The sequence below is a fragment of the Lissotriton vulgaris genome, chromosome 9 (genome assembly GCF_964263255.1).
Source record: "Lissotriton vulgaris chromosome 9, aLisVul1.2, whole genome shotgun sequence".
Taxonomy (NCBI): Eukaryota; Metazoa; Chordata; class Amphibia; order Caudata; family Salamandridae; genus Lissotriton; species Lissotriton vulgaris.
Window position 1 is genome coordinate 1057458236 of NC_141697.1, and position 24809 is coordinate 1057483044.

Here is a 24809-nt window from a genome sequence, read left to right on the forward strand (position 1 = left end):
CCCAATCTGGCATTTGCTGGCTTTGATGGTCAATGCAGCTTGTCTCAGGGCCTGGAGAACGGCCTGCAAATGCTGCAGATGGTCCTCCCAACTGCTACTGAAGACAGCAATGTCATCCAAGTAAGCAGCAGAGAAACTCTCCATTCCAGAGAGGACCTGGTTCACCAGCCGCTGAAATGTGGCAGGGGCGTTCTTGAGCCCAAAGGGCATCACACAGAACTGGTAGTGTCCCTCAGGCGTGGAGAAGGCTGACCTTTCCCTTGCTCCATCTGTCAAAGAGATCTGCCAGTACCCTGAAGTGAGGTCAAAGGTACTCAGATATTGGGCAGCTCCTAGCCGGTCAATCAATTCATCCGCCCTAGGGATCGGATGAGCATCAGTCCTTGTCACTGAATTCAGTCTTCGGTAATCCACACAGAACCTCAGTTCAGGTGTGGTGCCTGGCGGTGCGGCTTTTGGCACGAGCACCACCGGACTGGACCACGGGCTGTTGGAAGGTTCAATTACTCCCAGCTCTAGCATCTTGGCAACTTCTCCATGTATGCTAGCCTTCACCTTGTCAGACAGCCGGTAGGTCTTGGACTTCACTGGTGGGCTGTCTCCTGTGTCCACATCATGGGTACACAGGTGGGTCCTTCCCGGGACAAGGGAGAACAACGAAGAGTACTGCTCCAGTATCTGGCGGCAGTCCTCCCGTTGCTCAGGAGTGAGAGTGGGAGAGAGAATCACTCCCTCCACTGACCCATCCTTCTCTTGGGACGAAAAGAGATCTGGGAGAGGTTCGCTTTCCGCTTCCTCTTCCCCGTCAGTCACCATCATCAGCATGACCTCGGGCCTCTCATGGTGGGGCTTGAGTCGGTTGGCATGCAGCACCCGTAGGGGCTGTCGAGGGGTCTTAAGGTCCACCAGGTATGTGGCCTTACCCTTCTTTTCCAACACCTCAAAGGGGCCTGTCCAGCGATCCTGGAGGGCACTAAGCTCTCCAGGCTCCATCACCCACACTTTCTGTCCAGGCTCCAATTCCACCTGGTGAGCATTGTGGTCATACCACTCCTTCATGACTGCCTGGCTGGCCTCCAAGTTGTCAGAAGCTTGCTTCCACAACTTCGCCATTTGGCTCCTGAAGGCCAGCATGTAGCTCACCACATCCTGGGGGGGTTTCCTGGGAGATTTCTCCCAACCATCCTTCACCAGGCTGAGAGGACCGCGTACAGGGTGCCCATACAGAAGCTCAAAGGGGCTGAAGCCCACTCCCTTCTGGGGCACTTCCCTGTAGGAAAAGAGTAAACAGGGTAGGAGGACATCCCATTTCCTCCGCAGGCTCTCGGGCAGACTTCTGATCATGCCCTTCAAGGTCTTATTAAACCTCTCAACCAGTCCATTCGACTGGGGGTGATAAGGAGTGGTGAACCGGTAGGTCACTCCACACTCCTTCCACATGGCCCGCATGTAAGCTGACAGGAAGTTGGTCCCCCTGTCGGACACAACTTCCTTGGGAAATCCCACTCGGGTAAAGATTCCCATTAGGGCTCTTGCCACTACAGGTGCAGTGACTGTCCTCAGAGGTATTGCCTCTGGGTACCGTGTGGCATGATCCACCAATACCAGGATAAACCTGTGACCAGCTGCTGTTGGTGGATCCAAAGGCCCTACAATGTCGATGCCCACCCTCTCAAAGGGTGTGCTAACGACTGGAAGTGGTTCCAGGGGAGCCTTTAGCTTCACCCCTGTTTTCCCACTGGCCTGGCAGGTTACACATGTCCTAGAGTATGTGTTGGACGCCACTTTCATCTGAGGCCAGTAAAAGTGGAGGACAAGCCGTGCAAAGGTCTTGTCCTGGCCTAAGTGTCCTGCCAGGGGTATGGCATGAGCCAATTCCAAAAGAAAGGCTCGGTACTGTTGCGGGACTACCAAGGCCCTCGATGAACCAGGCGAGGGTACCTTGGGTTCACTGTAGAGGAGTCCATCCTCCCAGTAAATATGGTAATGTCCCGTAACATCACCTGCTGCTTGGGCTTCAGCCTGTCGCCTCAGTCCCTCAAGGGTGGGGCACTCCCTCTGCCCCTTACAGAATTCCTCTCTGGTAGGACCTCCCTCCACATGCCACTCCGCAGGGATGGGCAAATCCTCCAGAGAGTCTTGTTCCCCCTCCACGGACTCCTGGTCCACCACCGCAGGTGGCCGATCTGTCTCATGGGGTGTGGAAGCCGGAGCAGGCTTTCTCTGTCTCCGGGTCTGTCCCTTCTTAGCAGCGGGTTGGGCCATTGTTCCAGGCTCCAACCCAGGCGAACTCCCTCTCCGGGCAGTCGCAGACCGTGTGCTGACACAGGCCCAGTCAGGTGTACCCAGCATCGCAGAATGCGTCCGGTATTCCACCTCTCTCCAAGTGTTGTGTTCCATGTCATTCCCCAACAGACAATCGACTGGCACGGCAGGGCTTACGGCAACTCGAAGTGAACCTGCAACCCCCTCCCACTCAAAGGGAACCTCAGCCACTGGATAGTGGCCCATTCTGCCGTCAGCCATCGCGGCGGGGTGGAGTACATTAGGAACAATCTGCTCTGGGGACACCAGCTGACTTCTCTCCATAGTCATGCTGGCTCCTGTATCCCTCAGAGCCTCCCCTCTCTGGCCATTGATGGTAACCCATTGCCCATACTTTGTAGTATTTGGGGGCACCTGGATCTTTGGCACCATCTCCCGCTCTCCCAGGGACACTAAGGTGACACCCGCCCACTCACCCCCCTTATCTAAGGGCAACTCCTCCCCGAGCGCTACACTAGCTACTCCCGGTGACTTTCCTCCGGTGGGAGGGGGTGGTCTCTTTGGGCATCTGACATCTCCCTTATAATGTCCAACGCCACCGCATTCAAAACAGTGGAGAACCCTGGGCTGCTGGCTTTGGCCAGGATGAGGGTTCCGGGGCGGGTTTGCCCTAGGGGTGAAACCTGCTCCCTTCCCTTGGAAGTTATTTTGGGGACCTTTAGAGAACTCTTTCTTTTTCTCCCCCCCCTCCTTCTTCTGGGGGGCGCCCTGCCCGGCTTTTTGAGATTCCCCTCCAGTCCCCTTGGTGGACACCCGGGTACTTGTCCAGATGTCCGCCTCCTCTGCAAGCTTCCGGGGATTGGTCAGCTTGCTGTCTACCAGGTGTTGGCGCAGCTCGGGAAAACATTTCTCGAGGAGGTGTTCTCTCAAAAACAGATCATACAGCCCCTCATAATCCTTTACCTCACTGCCCTTGACCCAACCCTCTAAGGCCTTTCTGGCGTAATCAAGGAAGTCCACCCAGTTCTGAGTGCCCATCTTGTGGCTCCCCCTAAACTTCTGTCGGTACCTTTCTGGGGTGAGCCCGAACTTCCTCAATAACGCCAGCTTCATGGTGGGGTAGTTTGTCTGTTCCTCTGGATCCAGGGCCAGCAAGGTGTCCCGACCAGCAGGAGGCATGTACTTGTACAAACTACCCCCCCAGTGCTTCTCCTGCACTCCATGAACCTTCAGAGAAACCTCATAAGCGGCCAGCCACTTAGCTACATCGTCCCCCTGACTGAAGCTCGCTATCAGGTCCTTGGGGATATAGGGTTTGGTCTCCCTGGCTGACTCCTTTGGTTCGCTGCCACCATTCCTATCAGGAGAGGACCCCCGTCGCAGACTTTGGAGCTCCAGTTCCTTCAGTCTAAACTCGTGGACCATCCTCCTCTCCTCTTTCTCCTGCTCCAACTTAGCCAACTCCCACCTTAACTGTCTTTTCTCCCTCCTATCGGTGAGCTCGGCTTCCGTTAGGCTTCTCCCAGAGATGCTACTGCCCTTTCTGGAATAGGACACTGGTCCGGTGAGTAAGTTTTCCCCCTCATGGCGGAATAACTCTTCTACCTCCCCCACCGCGTCCTGGTCGACCTCTTCATCCTCCTCCTTCGTCCCTTGGTGTGCCTCCACCCAGGCCCTAAGGCTAGTCTGGAGCTCCCCCTTCCTGGCACCATGTTTGAAAAACACCCCCATTTGTTGGCAGAACATTTTCAACTGTGTCACGGAATAGACCTCTAGGTTTTCCACAGCGAACTCCATTGTGAGTCTGGCAAACCTAGGTACACACCAGAAATTTCAGAGTGGCAAAGGCAACCTAAAGCCCACTCCACCCACCACCAGGAATAAATTTAGAAAAAACAAAAAGACTAATTGGGAGGGCCGCAAGGAGAAAACTCCTGATGTAGGTTGGGTGTATTACGTCAAATTACTAGTAAGTAGCTGCAACCAAGTCCGCAATCCCACCGCTAGGCACCAATATGTTGGAATTAGGTAGCCTGGCCTAGGGCAAGACTAGCATATCAGAGGCACAGTGTAAAGGTTGCAGACCACCCAAAAGTAATTCCAGGCAATAGCACTCAAAAAGAAAACACTACACCAAAATTATATGAAAATACGTACTGCTTTATATAAAAATAATATTCTCTTTGTTGTCGGATATTAGTAGCTCACATATAAATAGTTCAAAACCTTTCAAATCACTTTCAGGGTCAGCAATTACACTTTGTAAGTTACTAGCAGATTATCACTTTTTAAATTACTAGCAGTCACTATATTCCTGGACTCTTATCACACTTTTGCATTTGGAGAAACTGTACCTTAGAATCAATAATTACTTTTGAAACTGCTAAACAATTTTATCAATAGAATTCTAAGGTGCATTACATTTGCCAGATAAGCAATAATGACACTTTCAATTATATCAACTCCACATTAAGCAGGATTAACAGTATACCTCATTAAGCACTGTACTTGTTTAACCTGTTGTATTATAGCTTCCTATGACTCTTCAAAGAGGTAATACCAGCACTTTACTTTAGATCAGACTCTAGTATTCCAGATTGTTAGCTATACTCCCCTCAGCCACAGTTGAGCCTTAACTCACTAAGATGACATGTAACCTTTTTCTCTTCAGCAGGCCCCCCTCTCCTATACACCACTGAAGGCACTGTCTAGAGAATCTACCCCCACTTCTCCTTACTGTAGCGTGGAGACGATGCTTTCCCAGTCTCCACGCGTCGCTGCTGTCCTGGGGCTCTTTTAAGGGTGCAAATCGCCAATCTCCACACTCCACGCCCAGCGCACTGCTGACTCGGCGCTGGCGTGGGGAAACTTCAACTACAACAGTCCCCGCTCTAGGGTCGCTGCGCTGGCGTGGGGGATTCTCTAATTCACGCTATCCTTGATGGCGGGCCGACTCCGCTGCTGGCGCCCAGCCCCTCGCTCGCGTTCCCGAGGGTTTCCTCACACGAGCGGTACTGCGCAGGCAAGCGCCGGGTTACTCCCGCCTCCACCGCCGGCCTCTTCCTCACCACGCCCAGCGGCTCCAGTTGGCATGCGCGCTGAGAGAGTGTCTCTCCTCGGCGATCGCGCAGGGCAGGGGACGCCTCTTCCTTTCTCCCCCTACCCGGAAACAGTCCGGGGATGCCTCCGCTCCGCTCCTCACCTTCAGGCTGCAGTCTGTTACGGCGCCACTTGCCTCACGCCGGTAATGGACAGAACGGCCTGTCAGCTTGCCGCCTCCGCTCCTCAGCTTCCACGCGCCGGCTCCTTCGCAGAGCGACTCCTTGCTCCGCTGCCACAGGTACCAAGAGGGCCACAGAGGGGGGTGTAGCGCCGAAGGGGGTTCCCAGGAGTCGGTCAGCTACCGATGAACAGCTTGAGCAAAAGGGGAGGGGGCACCAGGATTAGCCCCACTCCAATTGGGACTCGTGCTAACAGTCTCTTTAGGATCCTCTTGCTGGACCAATCTCTTTAGGATCCTTTGCTGGGCAGAGGACCGCACTCCACAGGCTGCGGTCTCCTTCTCCTTAATTCTTCCCCTCCCTGACTTAGAGAAGGGGCAAGCTAGGCGCCCAGGGTCTCCAGGAACTTCCCACAGCGGGGCCAAGACAAATAACTAAAAGGGGAGTTGTGGGCTGGACCAATTAGACAGCTTCCAAGTCCAGGAGGTCAATCCAAAGTCCAACCTTTTCCCACCCTTAGCTACCACCTGTCCTCCAGCTGACTTCCACAGGTCGACAAAATGGCTGCCCCGCATTCCGCCTTATATAGGCTGCCCTTCAGTGGTCCAGAATGGACCAGAAGGTTCTGGAATGCCCTATGTTAGGCTATGGCCAAGTTCTGTTGGTGACAGTTGGGGCAGTTGGTGGCCACCATTTTAGGTGGTGCCAACTTTCCTGTCAGAACAGGCCTCTGGGCTTGAGGTAAAAGATTATGAGGGGGAGAGAGAACACCTATCCCCCTGGCCAACACCTACAAAAAGTCAGTAGACACAAAAATTTATAAGGGTATGAGGGGCAAAAAGGGGACAAAATAAATAAAAATTAGGAGGGACTTCGCCAAAAAGCCAGACAGGTCTAACACTGAGGTAATTGGATTGAACCCTAATTGATAGGGGCACAGAATTCCAAAGGTAGGGAGCTGATTTACTGAAAGACCTGTCACCGGTTCTGACCATACGTACTTTAAGGACCTTTAGGAGCTGCATGCCAGCTGACCTGAGAGCTCTCGTAGGTAGGTAGGGTTTAGGTTTACATTCTAAGTAAGCTGGTTCTTGTCCATGAATTGTCTTATGGACTAGGCAGCACACTTTAAATTGGATCTGTTTCTTGATAGGGAGCCAATGCAGGGTTTTGAGAGAGGGAGCAGATGGGGTACGAGGGGGAAGGTCTAATACCATTCTGGCTCTTGTGTTCTGCAGCACCTGCAGCTTAGACAAAAGATTTTCATTAATTGAGTTGAGGAGGGCATTCCCGTAGTCAATACGACTTATTATGAGGCCTTGGACTAGGGGCATGCGTGAAGAGAGAGGAAGCCACTTGTCTACGAGTAATATGAGTAATAAGTGTGCAATAAGCCACTTGTGAGCAGTGCGTTTATTCTAAAGCCCTGTAATATTCAATGGAAAAATATCACATACCCCTTTATAACTTTGTTGAAGCGTGGGTGTGGTTTTCTCAGCCTGGCTAGGGCTCCTAACCGGGGCCCTACTACAGCCCCAGGAGTGAGTAGACAAGTCTCGGTCCGCTTCTATTGGTGGAGGCATGATATAGTGATAATGAGGAGGGTTGGTAGGAACCAAAGGATCAGGTTATGAGCCCAGTTGAGAAGTAGCCTCGACGGCCAATCCCCTGCAAATCATTCAGGAGATTGTATTTATTTGAAAGTATAAGAGGGGGAACCTGATTATCCATTGGAGGAGAGGCAAAGAACAGGAAAAAGGACCAGCAGGGGCTTGGGATAGGTGCTTATAAAAGAAGCCCGGGGAAAGAAGAGATACATTGCTCTCTGTCAAAGAAGTAAAGGAGGTGTCATGTAGGATCTTCCGAGAAAACCTGGAGTGCCTAAAATGTATAATGACGCAACCTCCAGCAAGTAATTTTTGGGATGGCCTGATCAGCCCACCCTCCTGTGTTAGCAGAATTTGGTCTGCAGCTGAGATTGGAAATATTGATCTGGACTGAAACCACTGCAGGACTATGGGGCATATGTTTCAAGCCCTTTTACCGATTCTCAGAATCGGCCCGTTTGCGAACGGGAAAAGGCCTTTTGAGATGTATCATTCCAAAAGTGTATCGCAAATTAGAGAATCGCCAAATTTGTGAATCTCTATTTTGCAATTACATTTAAGGAATCGCAAATTACGATTCCTTAAATGAAATGTATGAAGCACTTAAGTGGTGCGAATTTGGCATAAGAAATCGCAAATTACCACCAACTGACAGTTGGTGGTAATTTGAGAATTCTTTGAAAAAAGCACTTTTTTGCTTTTTTCAAAGTGCCTTGTGCCACACATACATGCCCTTAGGGCATGTATTTGCGCCACATATGCACACATACATATTTCAGGAGTGCAACAGGGTGTCCTTTGGACACTCTTGCACCCTTGAAATTGTATTCTCAATTTACGATTCTCAAATTGCAAATCGCAAATTGAGAATGTCTTCCCATTCATTCCTATGGGCCTCCTAGCCCATATGAATGAATGGGAAGGTATTCCTTAATTGCAATTCGCAACTTGCTAATCGCATTTAAGGAATGCCAAGAAATCTCAAAATATTTGCGAATTATTTATTACATCCCGTTTGTCGATTCTCAAATAGCGATTCTCTAAAAATTTCTATTTGAGAATCGCAATGACAGAATTTGATACTTATGCCCCTTTGTTCCCTAATTATTTGGGTGACTCACCTGATCCTGCCGATAGCGGTGGGACGTTGGCCATAATTACTACATAGGGACAGCATGCAGCGGCTAAGTTATTCATTTCCCAATTGGAGCCCCCGGCCGGTTTATTATGCAAGGCTCTAGCCCCCTCAGCCCATGATGGTTTTCCTGTGGATGTATCTTGGATGTGCCTTGGTATGGAGGCCATACAAAGAAGTCAGCTGTATTAATAGCCCCTGCAGGGGGATTGCATTGCATGGCCTGCAGATAATTGAGGGATGTACAAATGTATTGTTTCCCCCCTAAGAGTGGTCCTGTTACCCTCTCCCCTGCCCACAAATGGCCCATCATGTAAGCGTGGTTGGGGTTGGATGTGCAACGGAACAAGTGGGAAAACAGTCTGCTGATTATTATGAGTATGTGAGTTATTGGTCCCAAGATCCCTACATCTGGATCAGAAAGGGATGGTAAGCAGGTTGTTGTACCCCTTCTAACCCATGTGTACATTTGGAGGACAATGTGTTGGAAATAGTGACCCCTTTTATTTTAAGGTCCTTTAAAAGTTCTTCTGTTGACCCCATCCTAGACTGTGGGCATGCAAGCAGGTTAAGTATCACATCACTTCCATTATCCATTAAAGATCTCTGCGATAGAGCCAGAGTTTCTGAGTTGAAATTGAAGTCTGTTGCATGATTAGGTTGATGGATGACAGTGGAGAATGGCTTCCGATGCACCTGGCGTCTTTTCATATTCGGAGGGGGGCCATTATTATTAGGAGAAGTAGTGTCCAGACTTGGAATCACTCAAGGCTCAGAAGAAGGGCTTTCAATGAAAGGAGATAGAGCAGGTGTTAACTCACACACATGAGCCTATGCCAAGTTAGGCAAAGCCTCAAGTCTTGAGTCCCCTAGAGGCATAGGACCAGTCCAGGCACTTGCCATCAGTAAGCCTTGAGGCTTTGTTTCACATGCTCAATTTCTTCATTCAAAGCACCCACAGCACGTTTAATAAATGCATCTAGAGATGAAGATGAGGAGCTGGGCTTAATCGGGGCAGATATTTTTAAGTTTCCCCATTTCAGCCGATGTTTAGGTGCTCAGTTAAAGGGAACTCAAACAAATTGTAGCTACTTCTCAGTCTGCGACAGTTCCAATGACTGGTGAGTCTTGTCAAAAGATGACACAGGCGCGTCGCAAAAAAAAGAAAATCAATGCTACAACAGATCCCCCTCAAGTCAGAACACAACTGTGCAGATACACATTATAAATCTTCATAGAGGATTGTGCACTGTTTTTTTTTTATTTTTTTTATGAACTCTCACAGTACCTGAGGTGTGGAGAAATAAATATGCTATGTGGTCTTCCCTTGTTATAACCAGTAATGGGCAGGCAGTGTCCAAGTAATAGCCAAATGAAAGGTCCAGGCAAAAGATGAAAAGGTCAGGGGGGTGACCCTGCCCTGCCTCTTCCTGGCACTGACGGGCGCAGGATGGGCCTGCCCTGTGCCTGGGCTTTGTACGAGCACGTCCTGTGCAGCAAGGCTGCAAACTGTGCTTTATAACTCAAATTAGTGCCAGCTTCGGGCGGAGTGGACGGGCCTCCTCTACTGGCCCTAAGGTCTCCTGGGACACAGAGTATCTCTTGCTAGTGCTACCATTGGTCAGAAGGTCCCACACAGCATGGCTTCGATGTGCGCTTTATAGCGCCAATAAGTGGCAGCTGTGGGCTAAATGGACGGTCCTCCTCTGCTGGCCGAGGTCTCCTGGGACAGAGTCCCTCTTACTAGTTCTGCCGCTACTCAAAATAGAAAATGTTCTACTTCCTCCATCACCAAAGCCAATACTATTTCTCTTGATGGTATTGACAGTCCCGCAGCCTATCATATCCGAAACTTCTGAGCGATCAAAGATAACCAATCATCAGAATCCATTATGCAGAGGGCATAATCCAAATGAATAGAGAAGCAGTTATAGTGCTGCAGTTGGACTGGAACACAGATGGATACGGTCTTGGCTACAGATTTCATCCTCCATCTTTGACCTTTGCTCTGATACATAGAACTACAGCACGTTTTCCTAAAATGGAAAAATATGAGATGGAATAAAATTGAAGAGACGGCGTTACATTGCCCTCCTATGTCAGTAGGTTCTTGTCAGATAGAACAGGACTGGCAGTTCAATGAGAGCTTGGGGTGTGCAATCAACAAAAGATATGATATGTTTAGATAGATTCCCTTGCAAGAGTGTCTTGACTACATCTCTCCAACCAATACCTAAGTTCTGATAATTTCAGAGAATAAGGAATGCTGCTCGAAAAGAACAGAATCTGAGTGTGTGGTGAGGCTCAAGGAATGAAATCCATGTTTTATTCAGTATACCGTAAAGTTGCAAAATATTGTACAGTATTCATTCACAATGTGTTTAAATTACAATTCCTTCCGATGTCATTCCTCATCTGCCTCTCTCTAATTAGTTCTTTACTGTTCTAGTTGGAAAAAGTACACTCCTATCCGAACAATGTCATTTGAACTTCATAACCTCTGGGTAGTTTTCTTTTTGTTCACGGTTGCATCAAGGTTGTTTTCCCTTGGATCGTTTAGCCGTAGTAGAAAGGATATGGTGGGGGATTACCCTTCCAATCAACATTTCATACAATGCACTTACTAGTAGTTCTTCATTCCTCTGTTCACTGATGATTAGTGTGACAATTTCACTGTTTTATTCTTGTCTTGTTATGTTATGTTATTGAGCGCTTAGCTACCCCAACAACGGAGCTTCCCAGCGCTAGACCACGGAAATAGGTAGCTGATGCTTTCAGCCTCTCAAAACGAGAAACAGGCAGCTTTAGGTAAAAAAACAGCCATGTCTTGAAGGGTTTCCTGAAGTGCAGATGGTTTTGCTCTTGTGTATCTTGCAGATTGATACTTCGGTTGTTCCCTCCTCACTTCCATCACTGGATAACTGCAGGGCTATATTTCTTCAGTTTGCTGGTGTGGTGAGTATAATTCAATAGTAGCTCTAAAAGTATCGTACTCCTCATGCCCAATTCTCCCTTCTACAGTTTGTTTACCTCTCCCAGTCCATCCTGACTGGACTGCACAGCCAATCACGACCCTTCCTCTCCACCCTCCAACCATTATTTCCATACTATAATACTCATTGAACATTTTCCAGCAGGTAACACATCTAATTCTGTTGTTTTGTACCCTGAAATCATATTTTTGTTTTTTGTTTTATTGTGTTCAACTGATAGGTAGTAAAACAATGTATGTTTAATTCCAAGGTCTAATTATAGACGTATGTATGTTTGTTGCTACCTGAGGTGGCTGTATTTATGGTTCCTTATTTCACCTTCCTGTAATAGAAGCATCCCCAGACACACAAACGCGATCTCCTGCACCCAGCAGCTGTTTGAAGAAAGACCTTTTATTTAAACTGTTCTCAGTACACAAGTCCAAATCTGTACCTTAACTTGGACAAGCTTTTATTATATGCATTAATCATCTTCTAATGTATGTAATGATTGTAGTGTATCAATATCCAAGATCAGAAGTGTGCGTGAGAAGCAAAATGTATTTTACCATATTCGGGTTATTTTTTAAACTGCACAGTGTTTTGCAGTGCACAAGGGTTATGTGCTGGTGATGTCGGGGACATAAGTACTAACGCATGCTTACAAAAGGTGATGGATTTGGACACGTGTGCAGGTAGAAGATGCCTGCAAATTTACACTTAGAACAAATGGCTGAGAGTTGGAGAGAAGAGCGTACAGGGCTTATTCAAGGTAGCGGGTGAAGAGTTACGTTAGTTATTGATAGATTGATTGTTTTAATACACTTGTGTAATGCTCACTACACATATCTCCGTATTTTGGACAGGGTGGATGGTTCTATTTATTCCATGAAGAATGCTAATGTGTGTTTTGCTGTATTTTATTTTTGATGTGATTTGTTGCAAAGACAAATCTTTCCTATGAACTTTCTACATAATAAGATTCCTTTTTATGTAGGAAAAACCCAGTCCCATTTCCAAAGCTGTATCGTCTTTGGTTTTAATGGCCTCTACTCTGAAAGACACACGCTTCCTCCCCATACTCTTCAGTGCCTAGTCCCAATAAATCATTCTTCTTTCTTTTCTGGTTCCAAGGTACATTTATTGCCTACTATGGACTCTTCTCTGTCTGATCATACCCTTATCAACTAGATCATCAAGGCCATCCAGCCACTGTTGTCCTCCTCCTCTCTATTATAGGTACTTCCAGTTGAATACACCACTTCCACATCCTTGCAACACAACTCTTCCCTTTTACGTGGACATACATCAAGTCACATGCTCCTTGCATTCAATACGTGTACCTCTTTAATAGTGAACATCGGATGCACACTCCATTAGTAACCATGTAACAGTTCATGTCTTCACATGCACCTAGTGGACTCTGGCGAGCCGCATCCTTGCGTCTGAAATCGACTCCCTAATAATGCATCAAGTGTATCTATTTCTCCTGACTTACATGTCACAGCCATTCCTCCTCATTAGAACCACATAACCTGATCAAATGCATCTCCTCCCCATTACTTGCTTCTCCTTTCCATCACATGCACGTCGTTTCCACCACGCGCACCTTCTCCCTAGTGCTTCAAAGAACTATACCTGAACATCTCCCTAAACTATACACCTCCTCCCCAGGGGCACATAGACTTAATTTGGAGATATACCCTGCCTTAGGCACATTGTTCATGAGCTATACACATGCTTCACTTCCCCTTCAAAGGAACATTTTCTCAATTACACGACCTCCCACTCATCACATATCCACTCTCCCCATGTAAACTGCTGGTTTACCAAGACCACACTTCTGGTTCCATCTGTCTGTAGTATGCTTCTGCTTTCCATCTCTTATATCTCCTATTCATTATATGCAGTGTCCTCTGACCCCTGCTGCCTCCCTTCATTCTGAAGTACCACCTCCCCACTGTTTGCACCAAATGACTGTCGCGTGCACCATCTCTCCATTTCATGCGTCATCACATCACGTAATACACAACTCTTAATTTTGTACTTCTACACTACATGCATAATGTTGGAATGTTTTTGCATGGATCAGTTTCCTCATCAATTGCACCAGTTCCTTATCACATGTACCTACTACCCCATCAGCAATACCACCCCATCACATTCAGCTTTTCCCCATGGCACACACTTCGATATCATGTGTACGTAATTTCTTCGGTCCACGTTAGAGCTCACACTTTTTTCAGCTGCTCATCCACGTTATATGCTAATTCTATGCTGTCTCGCCCACTGTTGCAGACAAAAAGTCCTAACAATCCTAAGCATAACCTTTTTTCTCTGCCATGAACATCTTTATTGCAAAACCATTTCTCCAATGGTTATACTTACGTACAATAGACATACTTTTCTCAGCTATGCATTCCCTCCCACTACATACACCAACCCATAGCACATGCCTCACCCAAATGCCATGTATCTATTTTTTACAACATATGCCCTCTCCTTGGTCCAAAGTAAATCCAGCCACTTGCTGCTTCTCAGGCCACTGACAATCTTAAAAAAATGAATTTATAGCCTTATCAAATGCAAGCAGTTACAATGTGTCTACATTTAAAGGACACTTTTACATTCATGTCCAAGCCAAATGTCTTTCATTATCCCCCTTTAATAGGCCACATTAGAAGCCTATAACACCAACTCTAATAACTGCAAGTTCTTTCTCTCTTTTTGAGTCATCTCTTTCCCCTTCATTTTCTTCCAATCCTGTACACCCTCTTTCACTTTCATGTACTTCGTTTTGATATCATTATCCTACTTTCACCTGGAAGCCCCTTTATTATCTTCCAGACCATACTCAAACCACACTTTTTTTCTCAACTTTGAGACAGAATGTGATCTTGAGCGTCTGTGTCTTGTATTTTTTTTACCCTCATCGTTTCGTACAGAGCACCTTGACATCTGATTGCTTTAGGTAAGATACTGTAGAAATTCTTTGACAAGATTGCATACCGTTCCTTCAGTCTTCTAATGCATTGTATTTTGTAACCTTTGCAGGATGAAATGATAAGCGCTGTTGAATTACATCAGCTGTTAAAGGAACTTATGGAAGAATTGGGTGAGTACAGTTTACCCACTTGCAATGATAATCTGCTGGAGAGGACCCAGTAGTTGGCACACGCTCCATGTGATGCTGCCGTTTCCCAACACATTGAATGGCTCGGGCATTGCAGGGGTAGGACTATCCACACACCCCTTTGCGAAACCACTGTACACCAGCAAGTGTGTGCTCTTGATCTGCAAAATGCACTTTGTTGCTATTCCATTCATTAGCAAAACATGAAGAGTTACAATGGTGGTGCACATAACACTGTTGACGGAGAGTGGTAATATACCATGCATGCAGCCTTGTACAGTAAGTTGAGGGTCACATTGCCCTCAATATGTTTACTTTTGTGTCTCTCATAATAATGGACACAGACCTCCTTAGTAGCAAAATGGTCACACATGTTATCTGGAAGCCTCTTTCCCAGCTGAGTAAGTTGATACACTTTTGTGTGCCCTCTAACTGACTCAGAAGATGGACCCCTGACTGCACACTGGTCTGAACCTGACTTACAACTATAATTGCAAATTGCTTGTCCATTGACAGTTTGAAATGTGCAGCCTTTTTTGGGCACACCTGAGACAGGGCATGCGCTTTCGATGTGAGTATATTGTTCTTAAAAAGGACTTTGAGTCCACCCATTTCTTACCGTTGGTTGTCTTCAAAGTCACTCATTTCCTTGCTTCTCATTGGTCGGTGATTTTACTTTCTCTTAGTGTGTCGATTTCACTTTCTCTTAGTGCGTCTGTTTGTTCCATGGAGCATGGACCAAGTACAGCTACCTGTCCACGGACAGTGTTTTTCTACTGACCGCATGCTTATGGAGGTACTTTTTTTTTATTTGACTTGTTGCACTCATAACAGTGCATGTGTTTTCAGTCCGTCCTCATCGCATCTTCCATCAGCTGTCCGTGTGTTGCTTACTTCCTCCCTCCCAGCCCTCCGTCTTCCCGCCATCGGTGGTCTTGCATGGCACCCACCTCAAGCTGTTCATTTTGCAGGCCCTCATCCCGTCCCCTTCGCCATCCTACATTGCTTCCCTCTCCTATCCCTCTATATCTCACCACAAATATCATTTATGCATCCAGTTTGCAGGACTCCTATATTTAAACTCCCACACCCCTTGCTTGAATAAAGTGGCACTTGCATGTAATATGGTTCTATTTCATGCTACATTTTTGGCGTATAATCCACTTGTGATAACCTTTGAACTACTTATGTGCAACATAATCGTAGTGTGATCAAAAGTGGAGGCCAAGGAGAATTGTGACGTGAGAGGGAACAGGGAAATGTACAGTTATTTTCATCTGATGCCAGTCTCTCCCTGAGTTTCCATTTAGGTTGGAAAACAACATATAGTGTTGGGATTTATGGTAGCTATGGGGCACTAATAGTGTCAAAGAAGCAAATACAAATCTATCCAGGTTGCTTTTCGCATCTGATGAAGTTTAACACCTTAGCTGCTTCGCAAATATCCCTCCCCAGTGCTGCGCTGTCCATTGGAACTAGTGCTGAATGGACGTCCAATGGTCGTGCGCAGCACTGTGGAGGTAGCGCTCGTGACGACCGTTGGCCATCAGCAGCGCTTAAGAGGTTAACATCTCCTTTCATGGGGTTAACACAGTCATTAGGATTTGTTATAGCTCTAATGCAAGCCTGTGTGAGCTTTGCATGGAGGTAAGGGAGGTGAGAGGAGTGGGTGGGGTTGGTCAGTATTAAGTGAGGGAGAAAGTGCCCAGAGCCTCCCACCAGAGCAGGCTTGTTTTTCTCCTTCCTATCTGCTGCGCTCCAGGGCAACAGTCACACTGCATTCCCACAGACAAAAAGCGGGAGGGGTGCTATACTTAAACCAATTTGAACTGGGGAACTGCTTCACCCCATTTAATGAACCAAAGTCTGTCCACTGTCCCTGCTCACTACAATGAAAGAAAACAAGAATTGGCAAAGCAAATAGGTCTTGCCCATGCAAGATCTATTGGCTTTGTGCAATGCTTTATAAGCCATGTTGTGGGGCAGCACGGCTGCTGTTCAGCATGATTGAATGAAAAAAACGCTGTTAAGCGGTCAGTGGTGACCCCTTTTTGCACATTTATTCTCAGTTCAACCATGTTGCACAACAACCGTGATGCTCGTACAACATGAAAAAAATATATTGACAAAGCCAAATACCTCTATTATTTGACTTTGCAAAGTTTTATTAAGCCATGTTTTACAGCAACTGGCTGCATGGTTGAAAGTAAAAAAAAAAGAACTATAAAACGTCCAAAGTTGACTACCTCACAGCACTTTTCTTTAAATTAACTTTTAGCCATGCTATACAGCAGTCACACTGCTGTACAGCATAGATTTAAAAAAAATTGACAAAAGCCAATAAATCTCCAATTGACAAGATCTGTTGACATGCATTGTGTCTGTGTACCTTGTGTGGCTTCACTTCCTCCTCTCTCACAGTGGATTAATGAAAAAGGTTTGAGGTTTCAGGTTTACGTTTATGCCAGCTGAGCATGTTGCAGCAATACATTTTCACTTTAGTTATATGCATTATTTTGTACTGAGCGAATTGAATATTCTCAAACCTGAATCATCAGAATTGTCAGATGATTTTAGATTCAGCAAATTCTCACATTTGACATTAAAGCTCAGGTCTCCAGGTCATCTTTCCTTGGGAGCTGGCTCTTCTTATCATTTTCCCCGATGGCTTGGAGGTGTGGAAAAGACTTTGTTTGCCCTAAATGTTAAGGGCTGAGTGCCGTTGAGGAAAATTAGTTGACTTCCGCTGATGAAAAGTCATTATAGTGTTTTTTTGGAGCTGTTTTTGTTGGAAGGAATGTAGGAATTTATTTTGAGCCTAAACTGGCAGTACTCATCTTGGTTTTGAGGCTCAGCGTAAATAACTCTGTATGGATTGTTTGTGATTTTCTTTCAAAATATTTGTCATTAGATTTAATACGTAACAGACACCAGTAGTATACCCTCCATTAGATGCATAGTCCTAGTTGTAGGGGGAAATATCAACTCACACAAATATTGGGGTACGAAAGTTTCATTGTCAAAATATCAACTTTACATGCATATAATTTGCAGTACAAGAATGTTGACTACATAAATATTATGGACCAAAATATTGACATTGCAATGGTACATATAACTATTTAAATGTATTTACTAATTTAAAAAAATACAATACATTTATAAAATATAAAGCCAAATTTGTTTTATTACAAATATTCATAAAAATACATATTTTAAAAATATATTTAACAATTAGTATAAAAATTAAAACATCAATGTATGCATTTAAGAACATTTTTATAGAAATAAATGCAAATATAATCATATCGGTTTTATGAAATAGAAAACACAATTTACAATTAATAATTTTTAAAAACACAATTTCAATATATTTGATAAAAGTAACAAAATGTTAATGTACATAAAATAGGTAATAATTTAAAAAGAAAAATACTAATTGAAATAATGTAAAAATATATACTTCAATTTGAAAAAATATATTTATTTTCTGAAATACCCTCAAATATTTAATTTTAAAAATCCAGTAGGAGGTAAAAATATCTTAACCTAACTCCAATCTTGTAAGATTAAAAAATAGACAAATAAAAAAATGTTTCAATGCACTACTCCTACTACAATAGTACAAATGTTGGGGAAAATGCTTACATTGTGGGTGTCGAATTGACTATTCTCACTCCAATTTAGCAAATGTTGGGGAAAATGTATAGATTGTTGGGTTCAAATCTACTATTATAACTGTGGTTAAGCAAATGTTGGGAGAAAGTGCATACATTGGAAGCAGGTTCAGTGTCTTAATACCAGTGTAAGAAACATTGGGAAATGCTCATGTTTTGTGGGAGGGGGGACCGATTTACCAATCTAACTCCATTCCTTCAAAGTTTGGGAAAAGTACATACACTGGTGAGGTGGGGTCAGATTTAATCTAGCTCCATCCTAAGAAACATTGTTAAAAGTGCAAAATGTACTTTTCTAACTCCAGTCGAAACAAATATTTGGAAAGTGCATATGTTTAGGAGGTAGAAATACTGCACCCAAATAAGAAAACAATAACAAACTAATTAGCCATTAAAAATTATTTAAAAATTAAATTAAAAAAATGGAAAAACATAGAAATCTTTAAAATATCTTAGAAGTTTAAAACATTAAAATGCTTTTAAAAAATGCACCTGAGTCATTTAAAAAAAACTTTAAAGTATTCAAAACAAATTTGATTATAACAAATCCTCACACATAAAGCACACAAACCAATAACATACATTTTTAAACTGTACTGAGTAACATTTTTAAATACGAATATATTTTTAATCAAATAAATACCTATTCCTGTAATGGACTTCCGAACCAAAAACAAATATTTTTAAATGTTAATACTATTTCAACATGCAATTAATTATTTCCTAATTAAAATGTTTGTATAATCAATACATTATTCAACTTAATATCAATTTCTACATTTAATTAAAAAAATACCTGTGCAATTCCCAATAAACTCCACAAACTAAACTAAAATGTATTATATCATTTTTTTTCAATGAACCATTTAACAAGTATAAATATTCATAAAATTTAAAAAAGCATAAAAAATCAATTCATACGAATTAATGGACAAGTTACTTACCTTTGGTAACGCCTTATCTGGTAGGGACAGGCTCTAGCCGAAGATTCCTTATCTTAGAATCCTCACCAGTCGCCAGACTGGATCCGGACATTTTGCCAGCAGTACCTCTGCATATCAGTAGAGGGCGTCGAGCGACTCCATAGTAACGCCTACAATAAAGCTACAAATTAGAAAGCCCTCAAACTCCCTTTTCACCCATTCTTCCCCTGACACAAATGAGACCTGTTTTGTGCATACATCAAGATAATTAATTCAGCACAAACTTAATTCTTCATCTGACAATTATTCTCAGTCACTATGTACTGAAAAGGTCTTAACTTAAAACTTAAAATCATAGTTAAAGTCACGTTATGCTTACAATGCAAAACTTAAACACCTATGAAATTTGCCAGTGAATTCCAGGTATGATAGCCACAAGTAACACAACCGTCCTATGCTACACATTATCTCACAGGTGGTACAATGGAGGACATCACAAATGACAAAATTATCTCAAATGACATCATTGATGACACCAATGATAAGTTCACTCTGATATGTTGTAAATTGGTTAGCAATCTCTTATGGAAGATCAATTTAGATATTTTCATGTTCACTTGTCTTTTATTTCCTTCTTCAGGTTCCCTCCAGGACTCAGAGGGTTTTGACTTGGAGAGCTGCAGGAGCCTAGTGTCGCTCATGGATGTATCTTTCTGCCTATGTCCTCGGTCAATGATTTTGTCAGTGGGGCTTCATGATGTCCTTCTGCAGTAGGGAATCTGTACCGAGCATGTTTGCTTGTGCCTACTATTTGCTTCCATCTCTATCTTGTCTCTGCCTCATTGTACTTCCTTAAATGTTTTTGATTTGTGACCTCTGAATATATTACTCACTGGATCTGTTGCTCTTGCATTTTGCTTCAATGTCCTACCACCCTAATTTTGTCGATACCACTAATATATTTCTGAATAACCTACCTACTTCTTGTTTTCTATTTTTCTCAGTTTTTTTCAAATCCTTTACTGCATCACCATGCTATGCTTTTTATATGTGGTCCAGTGGTCAGGAAACAAAGACATGCTCTAGTATCTTGCAACAGTTTTAAAGCATCTTAATTAAGGAACTATGTCATGCAAGAAAAGATCTACTTGTTAACACTTTGGGCATGATTACGATGTCCTTTGCGGTCTCGGGACCGATTGACCTCAGGTCGGCGGTCCAGACACTGCAATTACGATGCAATCATATACTCCCGTTTCTCTATGGGAGCTTGTGCTGCTGCAGTAAACAGGCCGTAGTACAAGCTCCCATAGAGAAATGGCAGCCTGCCACATGGTGCAGGGATTTACAGGGGGCACTATAGGTGCCCCCAACCGGAGGGCTAGGAGTTAAGGGGGCCCCAATAGGGGTCCCCAAAGTCACTTTCCGACAGTAAATCCATGTTGGAAAGGTCGACATGGATTTGCTCGCGTAAACGCCGTCCTCATGGGATTATGTGGTCCTTCCGACTGGCCCCTTGAGCCCGTCCGAAGTCAGCCGGATTGACCGGCCGGTTTGAATTCAAACCGCGGTCGGAAGTCATACCAGGCATGTCAGTCGGAGGCTTTCCAACCGACATCCTAATTAGCCCCTTTATGTTGTAATTTTGCATTGAATTTCAACTAAATTATTCTTTCGCAAAGAGACAGTAAACTTGAACTAATTTAGAAATATGGATTTATGTCTTTTAGTAATAATCACTGACACAGTAAGGAGAAGTAACCTCTATATTAATATGACTACAGTTCACGTCCAGATTCCAGTGTAAGTTTAGGGGGAAAAATTGAATATACATAAACAAATCAATTGTGCTGTAAACTAAAGTTGGCGAACTTCACGTGGTATATTGAGTTAAACACATTGAACATAATGGACCTAGAGGAATCACTATATTCAAATCAAAACCAAAATTGCCTCATTTCATATTTCTCATGCAGCTACACAGCCCATACATACGAAAAGCTGAACTTCAAAACAATGGATGCCTACATTGCATCCCAAATTACAGTGAGATTAATGTGCAGTTCTTTAATATAATATAAGCCACACGTGACCAAAACAAATGACACTAACAACGTTCTGTGTCCAACACCAGTGCTTCATTGGTAAAATAATAAGTACTGGTGCCAAGAATTTCTCAGAAGCCCTTGACCGCCACTGCCTAACGTCGGGCTTGCTGAATACTAAGGCTCCTGGTGCATGAGGGATGCCTGGCTTCAAGGCCTGCTGTTCCTGTACCCGACTGATGTTGGTGACGGACCCGCCCTGCGTGTGCCTCTTTTGCCTGGACCGCGACCATGACCCAAAGTCCTGCTCCGACTGCCGAACCATGCCCGAAGTCTGTGCAGGAGCGGTCCCGAAAGCTACTCGAGACCCAGCAGTTGGCTCTGCATTGTTCAAGGTCCCGGTCGTGTGGGAGGTCGAGGGACCGATCGCGGAGCCATCATCACTCCTCCTCTAAGTCTTTGCTCTCCGGGTCAGGTAAGTCGAAGCATAAGAAGTTGAAGAAGCATCGTCGCTCTTCGACTTCCTCTCGCCTGTCGGCTGACGCAGCGCAAGGAGCGGGTGGTGCCACCCCGTGGGTCCGTGTGCGGAGCCTTCAGGGTCAACTGCGGCCTTCCTTCCGTTCCCGGGAGCGACCCCTGCCAGCTTTGTCAGTTCTACGAAGCGATGCACACCATCTTTAGGCAGCCCAACTCCACTGGTGCGCCTTTGGGCCCTGCGGACTCTGCTGGGGGCCCTAGGCCTTCAACACTGGCAGCTCCGGCTCCCCAGTACCATTGCATGTCGGGGGATCACCTGACCCTTCTCCAACAGGAAGTTACAGCTCTATTAACCGAGGGACCCATCGAGCGCATTCCTGCCTCAGAAGTAGGTTGTGGTTGCTATTCCCACTACTTTCTGGTGCCCAAGAAGGACAAGGGCCTGCATCCTATCTTGAATCTCAGGGACGTCAAACGCTTCCTCCGGAAGAAGTTCAAAATGTTGACCCTGGCTCAGGTCCTTTCTGCCCTCGACCCTGGAGAATTGATGGTAGTGTTGGACTTGCAGGATGCTTATTTTGACATCTCCATCCGGCCAGCCCACCGTTGTTACCTGTGGTTCACTGTAGGCCACGAGCACTTTCAGTTTACCGTGCTCTCCTTTGGCCTTACCTTCGCCCCTCACGTGTTTACAAAAGTGATGGCGGTGGTCACAGCTCATCTGCATAGATCATGGGTTCCAGTCTTCCCCTATCTTGACGACTGGTTGTTGAAGGCGGGCTCGCCCCAGGCAGTCGTCTCCCACCTCTAGACTACGGCTAACCTGCATTCACTGGATTTCTCCATCAATGTGCCAAAGACACACCTGACCCCCCTCTCAGGAGCTCCTCTTCATCGGAGCGGTTCTGGACACATCGCAGTTTCGAGTTTATCCTCCTGTACAGCGAGTCCGAGATATTCGGGCTATGATTCGATCCTTTCAGCTTCTATCCCGGGTTTCAGTCAGGATGACCCTGAGGCAGCTGAGCTTCATGGCTCCTGCATCCTGCTGGTTGATCATGCTAGGTGGCATATGTGGGCTCTGCAGTAGGACCTGCAGTTCCAGTGGGCGCAGCATCGGGGGGAATCTGTCCGATTGCGTCCAGATCTTGAGGGCACTGCACGACAATTGCAGTGGTGGCTCATAAACCAGGATTGAGTCAACAGCAGATCCCTCTCCCTTCCCCAGCCAGAAGACACTTGGTGACAGACGCATCCCTTCTGGGATGGGGTGGCCACATGGGAGAGGCGGAGAATAGAGGCCTCTGGTCTCCAACGGAGTCGGAGCTCCACATCAACCTTCTGGAGCTTCGGGCGATCTATCTTGCACTAAAAGCATTCCTTCCCTCTTTCAGGGGAAGAGTAGTGCAGGTGTGCACGGCCAACACCACTGCCATGTGGTACTGCAACAAACAAGGCGGGTGGGGTCCTGGACCCAATGTAAGGAGGCCCTCCATCTCTGGACATGGCTGGAACATCATGGTATATCCCTGGTGGTTCAACATCTGGCAGGTTCAGTGAAGGCCAGGACGGACTAACTCAGCGGCAGGTGCATGATGGATCACGAATGGCGTCTTCTCTCTGAGGTGGTGCGAGGCCTCTTTCAACAGTGGGAGAACCTTGGTTAGATCTTTTCGATACCGAAGAGAGCGCGTAATGTCAGCAATTCTGCACGTTGGAATTTCCAAGGCGGCACTCGCTAGGCGACGCTTTTCATCGCGAGTGAAGTTACAGTCCTCTATATGCCTTTCCACCTATACCACTTCTGCCCAGAGTGCTCAAGAAGATCAAGCGCGACTGAGCTCAAGTCATTCTTGTGGCTCCAGATTGGGCACGAAGAGTTTGGTGTCCCGAGCTGCTCAACATGGCTATCGATCCTCCGATCCGACTGCCTCCTCCGGAGGATCTTCTGTCGCAACAGCAAGGGACGGTCCGCCACCCGAACCTGTCCAGCCTCCACCTCCTTGCGTGGAGATTGAGCGGCGGCAGTTGACATCATTTGACTTGCCTCCCAAAGTCTGTGATGTAATCTTGGCAGCCAGGGGTCCCTCCACCAAGATGGTATATGCCTGCAGATGGAATACATTTGTGGCATGGTGCACTGCAAAGGCTGTGGATGCCCTTTCTGCCCCTCTTTCTGAGGTTATATTATTCCCCCTATCTTTTGGCCCAGCAGGGCTCTGGGCACTCTTAAGGGCTACCTCTCTGCCATTTCAGCCTTCCTCAGGCTTCCTTTTCAAGTTCACTGTTGTAAATAGATTTCTTAAAGGCATTACTCATCTTTTTCCTCCTGTTCCCTTCGTAATGCCTCAGTGGGACTTAAACGTGGTTCTTACTTATCTGATGTGCACTCCCTTTGAGCCGCTGCATAACTATTCTCTCAGACTCCTCACTCTAAAAACTGCTTTTCTGGTGGCCATCACCTCTGCGGGCAGGTGAAGTAAGCTTCAAGCTCTGTCTTCCAAGCCTCCCTTTCTCGCTGTTCACCCAGACAAGACCGAACCATCACTTTGGCCACCTTCTTTCCGCCTCCGCATCCTTCAAAAGAGGAAGAGAGTCTCCACTGTCTGGATCCAAATCGTGAGCTCTCCTTCTACTTGGATCGCACCAAACGTTTCCGGGTGGACGACCAGCTCTTTGTTGGTTACGCGGGCACTAAGAAAGGTCTGGCCGTGCACAAACGGATCATCTCCAGGTGGGTCATTTTGTGAATCAAGGCCTGCTATTTTTTTGCAAAGAAGGAGCATCCAGTCGGGCTGTGCGCCCATTCCTCCAGGGCGATGGCAGCTAATACCGCTTTGGGACCGGAGCCCCCCTACATGACATCTGTCAAGCAGCTACATGGACATCACTGCACATGTTCATAAAGAACTACTGCCTGGACAGCCAAGTCTGGAGAGACGGCTTCTTTGGCCGTTCTGTTCTCCAGGCCTTCCTGGTGTGAACTTAGTTCGCAGACCCACCTCTGGGGTTGGTATTGCTGGGGCATCTATTCTAAGGTAAGGAACCTATAACTGTTTCTTTCAGATGAACAAGTTACTTACCTTCGATAACGATATATCTGTAGGAAACATAAGTTAGTTATAGATTCCTTACCGCCCCACCCATCCCCCCCGTTCTGCGAACTGACTTCTAGGGTTAAGGCCATCCTTTCAGGGCCATAGTTTTGTGCACCTGTGGTCAGTGTCTTGCATGGCTCTGCGCTTCTGGCATTGAAAGTAATGGACAGGACTGAAGTCAGCGCGCGAGGGCCGCGTCTAAGTAGCTACCACAATGACATCCCGGCGACCACAACGCCAATGACGAACGCAGTGT

General features: G+C 45.8%; 1 protein-coding gene across 1 annotated transcript in view; it reads left to right on the forward strand.

The window, feature by feature from the left end:
* LOC147692791 (calpain-9-like) overlaps window positions 1–24809 on the forward strand; it is a 181107-nt gene that overhangs the window by 133114 nt on the left and 23184 nt on the right. The window contains exons 14-16 of the mRNA XM_086939014.1: window positions 11106–11183; window positions 14255–14315; window positions 19574–19638. Of these exons, the coding sequence (XP_086795140.1) occupies window positions 11106–11183; window positions 14255–14315; window positions 19574–19638 (204 nt within the window). The remainder of the gene's footprint in view (window positions 1–11105; window positions 11184–14254; window positions 14316–19573; window positions 19639–24809) is intronic.